Source organism: Dreissena polymorpha, chromosome 1 (genome assembly GCF_020536995.1).
Source record: "Dreissena polymorpha isolate Duluth1 chromosome 1, UMN_Dpol_1.0, whole genome shotgun sequence".
Taxonomy (NCBI): domain Eukaryota; kingdom Metazoa; phylum Mollusca; class Bivalvia; order Myida; family Dreissenidae; genus Dreissena; species Dreissena polymorpha.
The window spans coordinates 80,721,553-80,735,472 of NC_068355.1; the positions used below are offsets into that span (position 1 = coordinate 80,721,553).

General features: G+C 37.0%; 1 protein-coding gene across 3 annotated transcripts in view; it reads right to left on the minus strand.

Moving 5' to 3' along the window:
* LOC127837379 (sorting nexin-14-like) overlaps window positions 1–13,920 on the minus strand; it is a 44,592-nt gene that overhangs the window by 19,666 nt on the left and 11,006 nt on the right. For all 3 annotated transcript variants that reach the window (XM_052364393.1, XM_052364384.1, XM_052364399.1), the window contains exons 11-18: window positions 12,975–13,019; window positions 10,950–11,063; window positions 10,001–10,121; window positions 8,844–8,999; window positions 8,353–8,477; window positions 7,903–7,970; window positions 7,376–7,434; window positions 7,001–7,074 (exon numbers count right to left, since the gene is read on the minus strand). In XM_052364393.1, the coding sequence (XP_052220353.1) occupies window positions 7,001–7,074; window positions 7,376–7,434; window positions 7,903–7,970; window positions 8,353–8,477; window positions 8,844–8,999; window positions 10,001–10,121; window positions 10,950–11,063; window positions 12,975–13,019 (762 nt within the window). The remainder of the gene's footprint in view (window positions 1–7,000; window positions 7,075–7,375; window positions 7,435–7,902; window positions 7,971–8,352; window positions 8,478–8,843; window positions 9,000–10,000; window positions 10,122–10,949; window positions 11,064–12,974; window positions 13,020–13,920) is intronic.

The following is a 13,920-nucleotide window of genomic DNA, read 5'->3' on the forward strand; positions in this document are numbered from 1 at the left end:
ATTCAACTCCGCCAAGGTCAGACTAAAGCCCGAACTGAAAAGGGAATAGGGTTGGGGGTAGGGCTAGCTACCCTACCCTGTTAAAACCTCATTGCTACAGAAATCAAAATAACAACAGACATCACGGACATTTGGAAAAGGTGGAATTCCATCTGGAGGACGTATGACCCTGGATGGTGAAAGCCATTTTCAACTGGAAGCAATAAGACCAAATACCATGATCTCCACCAGGACCACAACCAACACTTTACATGTACTGTCCAAACCATGAAAGAGACCAGGAAGACAGCATAAGTGGCCGCAGAGATGAGGAAGTTGTTACTGTTGTTTTCAGGGCATGAGCAGGAGGATGCAGCACACACCCAGGGAGTAGCCCTGGGCCCGTATTCACCAAACAATTCTTAGACTTAAGTCTAAGAATAAAGAAAATTCTTTAAATTGAATATTCAAGAATTTCTTTAATTTTGAGTCAAACTCTGCAGTAAACCTCTCTATCTATATTATTCTTCATATAGAACATGTTGTTAATGACATAATCACCAGTGGAGGCCTGTATATATTCAAACACTGAACACATTTTTCTTGGTTCTAAGTCTATTCTTTATTCTTAAGTCTAAGAATCGGTTGGTGAATACGGGCCCTGATGCCTTCCAAGTCGGCAGAGAGAGTGCTCATCAGTCGACGACCTCTTTCCTTTCAAAGAAAGAGGATCAACTTGGACAAGAAGGAAAACTTTTACAAGAGGACAAGAATGACAACTTTTACAACAGACTGTCAACCAACATAAAGGAAATATAAAAGAGAAATATTATCATTCTCATGGGTGACGTCAACGCCAAGATCCGCAGTGACAACCAAGGATATGAGGAGATCATGGGGAAGCAAGGGTAAGGCGAGATGAAAGAAAACAGGGAGAGATTCGCGACCTGTGCTAAAGAAGAGATGGACAGCAAGGCCCAGCCAACACTACAACACTGCTTCACTGAAAGACACCTTGAAGCAAGATGAGTTCAAGGTCCTAGAGAAGCTTCTGAAAGAAGATAAAGAAAAGAAGGCAAGTGTAAACTACTGCAGAATACGCGAAGCAAAATTGAAATCACAAGAAGAGTAATCCGAAGCAAATTGGAGCGTCAAGCGAAGTATTAGAGCAGACAAGCTGAACTACCTAGAGACGCTTGCAAACAACAGAGGCAGAACAGAAATAAGGATCTGTACTCCATCACCGAGAGATTAACAGGAAGGTTTTGCCAGAGGACAGTTAGGGATAAAAAAAATGGAGAAGTAATAACAGAATATGAAGGGCAGAAGATGAGGTGGATTGAGCACTTCCAGAAGCTACTCTACAGGCCAGTTCCTGTGAACATTGGACGTGTAATACATGTAAAAAAATCATTTCTCGGACTCTAGATACAAGTAACTTCAGCATATCCACAGGGTCGTCGGTTTCTTTTGCTTCTGATGAGAAGCCTGACGATGATCTGAATATGAATGACATTTTCGAGAATTACACCAACTCTGAAGGAAACAGCCAAAGAAATTTCTGTCAACATATTTAAACATTAATAGTTTGCGGATCAAATTTTGTCACATAAAAGTACTTCTATTGAAATATTCTGTTGACTTATTGTTTATCTCTGAAACCAAACTTGACGATAGTTTTGTTGATGCACAATTTCAAGTTGATAACTACCACTTCTGGAGGGCGGACAGAAACGCACATGTAGGAGGTGTAGCAGCCTACCTCAGATCAGACCTGGCTGGAGACAGGAAGCAACCCTTTGAATTCAAGGCCGTAGAATCCATCTGCATTGAGGTAATAATCGAACGTTCAAAAAGGCTGATATCGGGCTTGTAGCGCCCGCCCAGCACGAAAGACACTGACTCATTTGATGACCTTTATAAGTGTAAAGATAAAATCACTACACACTATGATTATTATATTTTTCTTGGAGATCTGAACTATGATTGCCTTATTAAAGAGAAATGTACAAATATTACTGAACTATGTGACATTTTTGACCTAACAAATATGATGAAATCACCTACATGTTATACTTCAAATCATGAGCCTAGCCTACTTGATGTTATACTTACCAACTTGCCGAATAAATGTTCAAACATATTGAATTTTAATTGCAGTATTAGTGACTTCCACAATATGATTTTTGAGGTTTTATTTTTAATTTAACTGCCCCAAAATATAAAGCAAGGTGGATTAGCTATAGAAGTTTTAAGAAATTTGATGTAGACAATTTTGTTAATGAATTTAAAAATTCAGACTTATCTTTTATTAAAACAGAGAAAAATCTTGATGTAGCTTCTGATTTTTTTTCAACACTACTGAGTGAAATCTTTGATAAGCATGCCCCAATTAAGCAAAGAAAGAAGCCTCTTCAACCTGCCCCTTATATGAACTCTACTTTGAGGAAAGCTAAATATAAGAAAAAAATGATGTTTAATAAGTATTTAAGAAACAAAAATGCTGTAAATTGGGGATACTATAGACAAGCAAGGAATGTTGTAACTAAAATTAAAAAACAAACTGTTAAAAATAATTTTCTGGATAGATGTGTAGGAGGTTGTAAGCAGTCTGATTTTTGGAAGACTATAAAGCCTTTTTTAATAAATAAGGGTTCTACTTTTCAAAAGAATTTTGTACTTAGTGAGAATGATGTTTTGATATCTGACCAGGAAGAGATAAGCAATGTTTTCAATGACTTTTACATAAATGTTGCAAAAACTAAAGGTGATAGCAATGTATCATGTGATGATAATCATATCAGTGTAAACAAAATAAAGGAAAATACCAGTACATGTATTACAGATGATAAGTTAGTTTTTAAACCTGATTCTGGAAATTTTGTTACTAAACAAATAGAAAAAATGAGTACTAAAAAGGCAACAGGTTGTGATAATATCTCAGTTAAAATTCTTAAAATAGCTTCACCTGTTGTTACCCAACCACTTACAGATATGATAAATAGATGTATAGATGATTCAATTTTCCCAGATAACATGAAAAGAGCTCAAGTTGTACCTATTCATAAGAAAAATAGTATTTTGGATAAGAGTAACTACAGACCAGTGAGTCTTTTACCTGTAATGTCAAAGGTATTTGAGAGAGCCGTCAATGAGCAATTGATGTCACATTTTGATAATATTTTTAACCCTTTCCTAAGTACATTTAGGCCCGGTTATGGATGCAATACTGCTCTACTAAAAATTGTTGAAGACTGGAAATACTTCTTGGACAGAAATCAGTATCTGGCAGCCATTCTGATGGATCTCTCAAAAGCATTTGACTGTTTGCCTCATGATTTATTGTTATTAAAAATGAAATTCAATGGTATGTCTGATCAGTCTTTGAATCTCATTGAAAGTTATTTGTCTAATAGGAAACACTGTGTTAAGATAGGAAATATATGTAGTAATTATCAATATCAATGTATCATAAAAGGTGTTCCACAAGGTTCCATACTTGGACCTATACTTGTCAACATATTCATTAATGACATATTTTATTTTATTAACAAAATCCAATTATACAACTATGCAGATGACAATACTCTTTCTTACTCTAGTTCCTGTGTTACAGATTTAGTTAGTACATTAGAAACAGATAGCTTAACTCTTATAGACTGGTTCTCGAAAAATCATATGCAGGCAAACCCCGAGAAATTTCAGGCAATAGCTCTTGGAAAGAAAACCCACAAAATTAACTTTAAATTTAATAATATAGAAATAGCATAAGAAGATGAAGTGAAATTACTTGGTGTCAATCTAGATTTTATGTTAAATTTCAATTTTCATGTATCAAGTATTTGTAAGAAAGCTTCTAGACATCTGAATGTATTGAAACGGATTGGTAGACATCTGAATTGAGTAAGCAGACTCACTATATCCTACTCTTTTGTTATGTCAAACTTTAACTATTGTCCTCTGACTTGGCACTTTACCAATGAATCTAATACTAGAAAGATAGAGAAAATACAGGAAAGAGCTCTGAGATTCATATATGATGATTTCTGTAGCAGCTATGATGAATTACTTGAAAAATCTGTTCTAATCTCACTGAAAGTTAGAAGGTTAAGATCTATTGCCTTAAAAACATACAAAATTCTTAATAAAATTTCCCCAGGGTATCTACATGACTAACTGCATCTAAAAAATGTTAATTATAAGTTAAGGCACTCTGATACTGTTGAGATACCCCTACCAAGGACAGAAAGATATGGTAAGATATCTTTTAGGTATGCTGCTGCCAAACAATTGAATGACCTTCCGGAAAACTTCATGAAAGCATCCTCTTTTAACCATTTCCGATCTCTAGTAAATACTTGGCATGGAGAAAACTGCTCTTGTTCCTCGTGCAATGTCACATAATTGTCTTCCCAATAGCCTTGGTATCGATATACCTGCATTTCTGTTATTTCGTTATTTTGCCATGTTATGTTGCCAGCTTTTCTATGTTGTTCTACTACCGTTATTATGTTCTCTGTTGCTGCTAGTTTATAGTTCATAGATAGCTTAGCAATGTCTAGAACGATTAGTTGCATGCCCATTATAGCTTTATTAGCCTGCAATGCTTTAAATGCTTTACATGTGCTTTATTATATTTGCTAAATACTAGTCTTAATCATATGTCCTTAGTCATACTTGTACTAGCCTATGTCTATTTTGAATGTCCGGCTTTAACAATGTGCTATCCTTGCTTAAAGTGCATAAATTTAATTATATGTATACTCTGTCTTGTGAGGTAGCTGCTGCATAACTCCTCACAAATCTAATTTCTTACAAAATTTTTACTTGTCACACTGTTGTGTCCATACTCGTCTTTCAGTGTTTTTACTCTCTTTCTTTTATGGCGGTTTTTAGACATATAGTCAAGATCAGCAGCTACATCACAAGTTTTAACTCTGTAATATTTGTATAATGTTTGTATGTAAGGTTTTATATGTTTAATGTAGCTATATCCTACCTAGTACCTTCCCTCTTTGATGTACTACAATAGCATTATATTAACATACTAGTATATATATATATAATATTGTCTGTGATAATACATGCATTATTTAGTTTGTTTGTCTTAACATTATCTTAACAGTAACCTTAAGATGCTTTATGTGTATGAATTTATATGTACTTGTAAGTCGGTTTAAAAAGCTCATTAGAGCTTATGTTACTTGTTTGTGTATCCGACTTTGCTAAATAAAATTTACTTGACTTGACCCACCTGAGATTCTGCCAGCTACAAGCTGATTATCCAAGCAAGTGCTGCACTCCCACCAAAAAAAAGATCAGTAGCCCCATCAAGCCATTGAAGAAGGGCAATTATGCAGTACCTCACGGCATACCCGCAGGAGCGCTAAAGGCTGACGTTAAGACCAGTGTGGAGTACTACACCCGCTCTTCAGCAAGATATGAGAAGAAGAAAAAATTCCAACAGAGTAGAAAGAAAAAAAACTCATTAAGCTTTGCAAAGAAAGGCGACCTCAGGTCCTGCTACAAATACCAAGGAATAAAGCTGTTGTCCATCTCAGGAAAGGTGTTTAATCGCATGCTGCTGAACCAACTGAAACACGCAGTAGACCAGCATCTCCACTTATAAGTCGGCCACTATACCCGCTCTTCAGCCAGATATGGGAAGAAGAAGAAATTCCAGCAGATTGCAAAGAGGGAAACCTCAGTTCCTGCTCCAACTACCGAGGAATTACGCTGTTGTCAATCCCAGGAAAGGTGTTAAATCACATCATGCTGAACTGAATGAAAGAAGCATGAATGACAGTAAAACCGCATTTCCGCAATCAACAAGCTGGCTTTCAAACAGAGAGATTGTGCATGGATCAGATCGCAACTCTGCACATCATTCTGGAACAATCCCTGGAGTGGAATTCGCCCCTGAATATCAACTTCATAGACTATGAAAAGGTGTTCAACATTGTTGACCGAAAGTCCCCCTGGAGACTACTGAGTGCCAGGAAAGATCACCAACATCATCAGGAAGTCTTGTGATGGCAGACAGCTCACGGATGCCTTTGAAGTGAAAACTGGAGTGAGGCAAGGCTGCTGACTCTCACCTTTCCTGTTCCTACTGGCCATAAACTGGGTAATTAAGACCTCAATGGATCAGAAGCGGTATTGAATTTCAGTGGAAACTCTGGAAACAGTTGGAAGACCTCGACTTACAGATGATCTGGCTCTTCTCTCCCAAACCCAACAACAGGAAAAGACAACCATGGTATCAGACTACTCAGCTAGACAAGTTGTTCAAGACTAAGGCGTCTAACAACACACCCATCACAGTCCAAGGCGAGGCACTGGAGGAGGTGGACAGCTTTACCTATCTCAGAAGCATTATGGACAACCATGGTGATGGAGGAATGGATGCAAATGTCACAACCCGCATAGGTAAAGCACAAGTAGCCTTCCATCAGCTGAAGAGCATCTGGCAATCCAGCACAATCGGCCTCACCACCAAATTAGGCTCTTCATTACCATCATGAAGCCAACTCTCCTTTATGGAGCAGAGACCTGGAGACCCACTGTCACCACCATAAAGAAAATATAGGTCTTCATCAACACCGGCCTCTGAAAGATCCTCAAGATCCGCTGGCCAGACAAGATCTCCATGAAATAATTATTTAAAAAAAAACAAAGCAGCCATTTGATTATGTCATCCTTCTGAGAGGTTGGCCACACCCTTCGCAAGCCTGTATCCAATACAACAAGGCAATCCCTCACCTGGAACCCCCAAGGGAAAAGGAAGAGAGGATGGCCTAGAAACACCTGGCACCATGACCTGGATGCAGATGCTAAGCAGATGGGCCAAACATGGGAGCAGCTGGAGAAACTCGCCCAGAACCGAGATGCCTGGAGGAAGATGGTTGGCAGGACCACAGGCGAAGATAAGATGATGAAGAAATGGATTAATTAAAAATTATTTAAAAAAAAAATATATATCCTTTAAAGATATAGTAACAGTCCTAATAGAAGTACATACTACCACAGTGACCGTGTCTGCATCTTCAGTGTTCTCAATGCCCAGCATATCCAGGGAGTTCAGGGACCTCGTGTCTGCAAATGGAAACAAGGGTCGCGAGCTTAGTAGTAATAGTGAGCAAGGCATTTTGTGGATATACAGTAAACTATGATTATCTCCAATACAAATTGCTCTCATAGAAACAGGAGAGAAACAAAAGTGTTTTAAGATGCCCTTGCAAACCAATGATTGAACCTATACAACATTTAATGAACTGGATGTTAATAAAAATAGGTATCTTCCCAAAACCTGAGATGGATACTATATATTCCTTTTCTAAAAGTATTTTAAAAAAAACATAGAATACAAACTGCAGGCCTAGCCTCTGTCACATACCTGAAGGTTTGAAGACTTTGCTGATTTTTGAGCCCAATACCGAGAGTGTTTTCCCCTTTCTGAAAGAACATTCAAAAGAGCCGAGCTCTGTAAAAAACACAGCTTTATCTATGAGCTTAAAGTGTCTTACCAGATATGCTTGTGCAGTCCACACAGCTTTATCTATGAGCTTAAAGTGTCTTACCAGATATGCTTGTGCAGTCCACACAGGCTTATCGGGGACAACACTTTCCGCCTAGACTTGTTTTCTGTTTAGAAGATACATCCTTTAAGCAAACTGTGCAGACTGCATGAGCTTATCTGGGGTGACATTGTGCGCTCATGCATTATGCCCTGTTTTCCAAGAGTGAGGCTGCAACATAACTTGCCATACACATGAAAGTCCAAACACATTTATTGAACTATATTTGCTTGACCTCAGTTAATAGCATCAATACACATATTACAGCTGACCCTTTACAATGTCCTTCATGCTAAGACTTAAATCCGAGAAAGCTAGCTTGAGTATGTGCAAGAGAAAATCTCACTTGACAGGGTTGGGCGTAGATCGACTCATCTGAGAGGCTAGTCGCTCCCCACATATCATAGTGTAGTACTGAAAACGCAGAGATTGGTAAAATAAACACAACAGTATTACACATTGCTAAATTTTGACAGAGAACTTCAAATGGTCTAGTTATTATTTTCATCAATATTCCTTTAAAACAAAAAAATCAATGCACAAGTACTGATTGAAGTATATTAGTATAATTCAGTACCATGTACATTAGATCAGCAAGATTGAAAAAGTTAAGCTATGTATATTTTATAAATTAAGTACCACATGAATTTAAATGCAATATTTTATTTTTAATATTGTGTACACTTAACACTAGCAATTTGATATCAACAAAACATGTTTATCACATGAAAAAAGCAATATGTGTAGCCAAACTAGATATAACATATCGTGAGAATATGTTTTTTCCCCATCTCACCTCCGCGCTCTGATGGAACAGCGGTAGGAAGGTGTGATTGAGGAGGTTGTATACATGTTCATACGCACGAAACATTGGTGTAGAGCGACGCAGCTTGATCACATCTTCCGGGTCTCCCGTAACAACTGACACAAAACAAGATAGAGGAATAACTTGTAAAAAATGTCTAACATCACATACCAGTATACCGATACATATTCTTTACAATAGAGTTGCTTACTATTAGTGGCTTGTTTTGTTGTTGTTGATGAAATGCTTGCAAAGCTAAAGATTAAGTATATATTATAATAACTTATTAAGACATTTCTTTGCTTTGAGCTTGTATTTGTGTACACCAATGTTAAACAAGGAGAATTAACACTTACAACAAGCACATATTCGACAACTTAAAAAAAGTTAATTTAATTTCTCGAAATAGTTTTATCATTGACCTGTTTCAATAGTTTTAATACTTAGTCAAAACTTCAACACATGAATACCATCAAACTCACTTTCTTGCATTTCAGAGACTATGGAGTCCTCAAAGCTGATACGGTCAGGAGCGCTTGGAGCCAAGTAGTTCCTGTAGAGGTCACACACGTCCGAGTGCAGGCGCACCAAGTCCTGCTGGCTTAACTCAGGATCCAGTATCTTCTTGTTGAAGTCCTCTACAGCCAAAAATACCAGAAGTATTCAATTAAGATCTGAACATGGGATTACAAAAGCTGAAGCAGTATTTTCCTGGCTTTTTCAGATTGAAGTAAAAAAAATAATTCATTAAAAACTACCCAAGTGACACACCATGACAATATGCCATTTAAATAGAAATAACTAAGTTTAACAGTATATGTCAACAAAAACTAAGATCATGGTACGTAAATTGCTGAGTTGAAGTAATCAATTCAGAGAAAAGGTATTTGGTTGTCATACAATACTACTCCACAAGTAGATTCAACATTTACCGGCATCAAACAGTTAGAGTTACATTAAAGTACTTAAACTCAAGGACGACATTTGCCATTTTTGTAATATTTTTTGTTTAAAGGAAGTCTCTTCTTAGCAAAAATCAAGTTTAGGCCAAAAGTGTCGACCCTGATAACTTTGTGAGGACTGCACAGTCTAACCTGGGATGACACTTTATGCACATGAATTAAGTCCAGTTTTCCTGGAACTCATTAAATTTATTTTGCAGGAGCTGGACTGTGTATGACTTATTGCTTGGTTGAATGCATACTGTGTATGATTTATTGCTTGGTTGAATTCTCACTGTGTATGATTTATTGCTTTGTTGACTGCTCACTGTGTATGATTTATTGATTGGTTTACTGCTCAGTGTGTATGATTTATTGCTTGGTTGAATTCTAACCACAGGAGATGGACACTTAATGATTTATTGGAGATGGACTGTGTATGATTTATTCATTGGTTAACTGATCACTGTGTATGATTTATTGCTCTGTTGACTGATCACTGTGTATGATTTATTGCTTGGTTGACTGCCCAGTGTGTATGATTTATTGCTTTGTTGACTGCTCACTGTGTATGATTTATTGCTTGGTTGACTGCTTAGTGTGTATGATTTATTGCTCGATTGCCTGCTCACTGTGTATGATTTATGGCTTGGTTGACTGCTCAGTGTGTATGATTTATTGCTCGGTTGACTGCTCACCACATGAGAGTGCAAACTGTAGCACATTGACAGCTGCCTCTCCCTTGAGGAACTGCATGAATGGGTAGAGCATCTTGGGGCAGTCTACATCCATCACATCCACCAGTACAAACCTCAGGCTCTGCAGGCAAACACAGGCACAATCCAAACTAAAGTCATCTAGCTGAAAAACTCTTTTCCATTTTTTGCAAAAGCGACCTTGATCCCACTGGCCTCAAATTAAACCCTTCCTTAGATATGTATGTTTGTTTGAAATCTAAACCTACATTAAATCTTGAATACAAACTTGAGCTGGACCTTCATTGTCGGGGACTCAATCCTTCTTAAAAGCTTACTAAAAAACAGTTATATGTGTTGGTCAGTGAATGATCGTAAAGACCCTCAATAAATATGGCAAGTTTCAATTTAACATTGTAGAAGATATAGTATTCTGGGGTACCATCTTTATTCTGTAGATATGAAATTATGGGGTACCGGCATTATTCTTATAATCAATCACCATGCAAATTGTAACAGAGTGCGTTTTTTTCAACCCTACTAAATAGTAAAGTATGTGCAAACATAATGAGAGGTGTAAATTTACAACTATTTCATTGTAACATTGTAAACATAAATAATGGATGCATGTCTGTGTTTTCCAGAATACTGCCCCATATTATCATGCTGGCGGATTGTTTTCAGCATAATAATTAATTCATAATTCACTACTCAGATGAAAAAAGGGGGGGTGCTACCTTTTTTTTCACAAATGCATTTTATTTTACATTAAAGTGCCAATTTATAAGGAAAGGAGGGTTTAGAAGGATAAAGACAGTAGTAACGTAACTTCGTCAATGACATCAAACTGTGACCCGAAACATCACTTTGACTTAACAGGAATTCAGCTACACCAAGTTTGAGTTAACAAAGTTATTAATCTGTAAATAATTAAGTAAGTAAATTTGCTTACAGATTTGCTGATTTTTGGTGGTAAGTCTGGATCCCCCAGGGAGGGTAACTTCTGGTTGCTGAAGCTGGCCAGGAACGGAACCAAGGGCGATGGCACCTCCGGAGGAGGGGGCGCCTAGAACAGACGAGTACACACACACATTTGTTACTGGAACCAGGGGTACACATGTGTCTGTGTCTGTAACAGATATAAACACATATTTGATAATGAAACATGATCTGAGGGTCATCTGAGAGACATTATACACATGTTTGAACATAATGTTACTGAAATTAAGGGAATCTCAGGTAGAAGGGATGCCTAGAAGTAACATGTACAGATATATGTAACTGACCAGGAACCTCAGTGGGTCCATAACACAAACATGCACACATTTACTGGCTGCTACCTTCTGCCCTAAATATAGAGAATATGAATTTGTTTTTGGTGTGATGTTATATCCTGAATGGATAGGGAGACAATTGCAATTTCAATGAGCACTTAGGCAAGATCCGTGAATGCCATTAATATCTATCACACTTTCATTGTTCTATGTTAATGTATGAATCAGGAAACACTTCCTTGCTATGATATTATCATGTCTTATTTTTCTTGTTTACCAGGATAGTTTTCCCTGCTATGATATCATCATGTCTTATTCTTGTTCACCTGGATAGTTTCCCCTGCTATGATATCATCATGTCTTATTCATGTTTACCAGGATAGCTTCCCCTGCTATGATACCATCATGTCTTATTCTTGTTCACCCGGATAGTTTCCCCTGCTATGATATCATCATGTCTTAATCTTGTTTACCAGGATAGCTTCCTCTGCTATGATATCATCGTGTCCTATTCTTTTTTACCCAGATAGTTTCCCCTGCTATGATATCATGATTTATTCTTGTTTACCCAGACAGTTTCCCCTGCTATGGTACCATCATGTCTTATTCTTGATCACCCGGATAGTTTTCTCTGCTATGATATCATTATGTCTTATTCATGTTTACCAGGATACCGTAATTACTCTATGTTTTCGGACACTCTAAGTTTTCGGACACCCCCCTTTTTAGCAAAAATAATTATTTTTCGTGACTCTTAATTTTCGGACACAGGATTTTTCGTCCATTATTTATGTCTCTAAGTTTTCGGACAGAATATTTTACAGCGCTATTTTACCAAATTTCGGTCCTGTTTTCGATATCTAATGACACTTCGATCGTGGGGTTTTACAACCAGATTAACATCATAAAACATGGAAGGTGCATGCCCTAGGGCAACGGACCATTACATTGCGTTATTGGGTAAATAACCTTGTTAACCGGTATTAAACAATGTTTTCGCCCGATAGCATAAGCGTTATGACACTAACCAGGGGCAGTACCAATTAACAGTTCAATTATCTACCGCAATGGTCCTACCCCTTCTAAGTAAAATAACTGTGACAAATACTAAACGCTTCAAAGTGTGGTGCACCCTATTGCAAGTTTTACGAACAATGGAAGGTGTTTGAAAACAACTATCTGAAATGAACAAACAAAGAATTCATAGTTTGCTTTTTTTGCGTTAATTACAGGTTCATACTAGCGAGTATCGGTACGTCACATTCTCATCTTTGAACTCGTTGGTCAAAGTACAACCTTGTAGTAACTTTCTGTCCAATAGATTAAGCATTTAAAATTATGTATTATTCTTGCTAACATAAAATAAGAAATGAATGAGTGCATGTTTTAATATTTAGTATTTGAGACATGCTCTTTGAAAAGGGGGTTTAATGCATGTGCTTAAAGTGTCATCCCAGATTAGTCTGTGCAGTCTGCATATGCTAATCAGGGACAACACTTTCCCCCTAACTGGATTTTTGCTTAGAATAGACTTTCTTTAAACAGAAAACATCATACAAATGGAAAGTGATGTTCCTGACTAGCCTGTGCAGACTGGACTGTACAGGCTTATCTGGAACAACACTTTACGCACATGCATTAAACCACTTTTGCACAGAGCACAGCCCATTTATTTTCCCAATACAATACCAGCTCATACTTACAGGGTTCGGGTCCAGAAACACCAGGATTATATTGTTCACCATGTCCTGCAATAAACCATGTTAATAAAAGTCCTGTCCGTTTCCAATTGCAGCCTTTTAGATACATATATAATTCCTGATTAGTGGCAATATTGAAATTAACTACTATGTAGATGTGATTTACACAAACAATGCACTTAATGATATCCATTTCATAACCACCCAATAAATGCAGGCACTTTTTATAAGAACCAATTGTTGTCTTAAAATTTCTTTAAATGGGAAAAAAATGTCCTTATACGAGCGCCACTTAACCCTATTACAAACACAATCCTAGACTGAAATGCATAACAAAACAATTTAAAAAAGTACCCTGTTCATTATTGACAGTATGGTCACAGCACAATGTTAGGAGATAAATTACATGGACTGCTTTTTAATATCTCAATGGGCATATGACAAACAATATTACTAGTATATAACATAGAATATTTGGTGACGAATTTGCATATACAATGTACATGCTAATAACTGTGTGACAGATTACAGTAATTGCAACTGAATGTATGTGACAATTATCTGCTATCATACATGTAGATAAATGTTGAACAATTAAGACACCAAGTCATTCTTTTATAATTTTATTTTATTATTTAATATGGAGATTTTATAAATATAAAAGCCTTTGGACTTGTTCACCAGAGTCCATAAACTAACCTATTGAACACTAGCCATATATTGACTTACTGGACTTGTTCATAACTGTCCATACCCTGCTATGGAATGACTCAATCACTACATTCCCATTTACTGCTATGTACTGACTTACTGGACTCAAGATATGGACAGACTAGCAGGTGTTCACCACAGCCGCATACAATCGTTTGGACTGACTTACTGGACTGGTTCACTTAACCCTTTCCCCTCAGTAGCAAAGTGAAAATGGCTTTTGCAACCAGCATAAAAT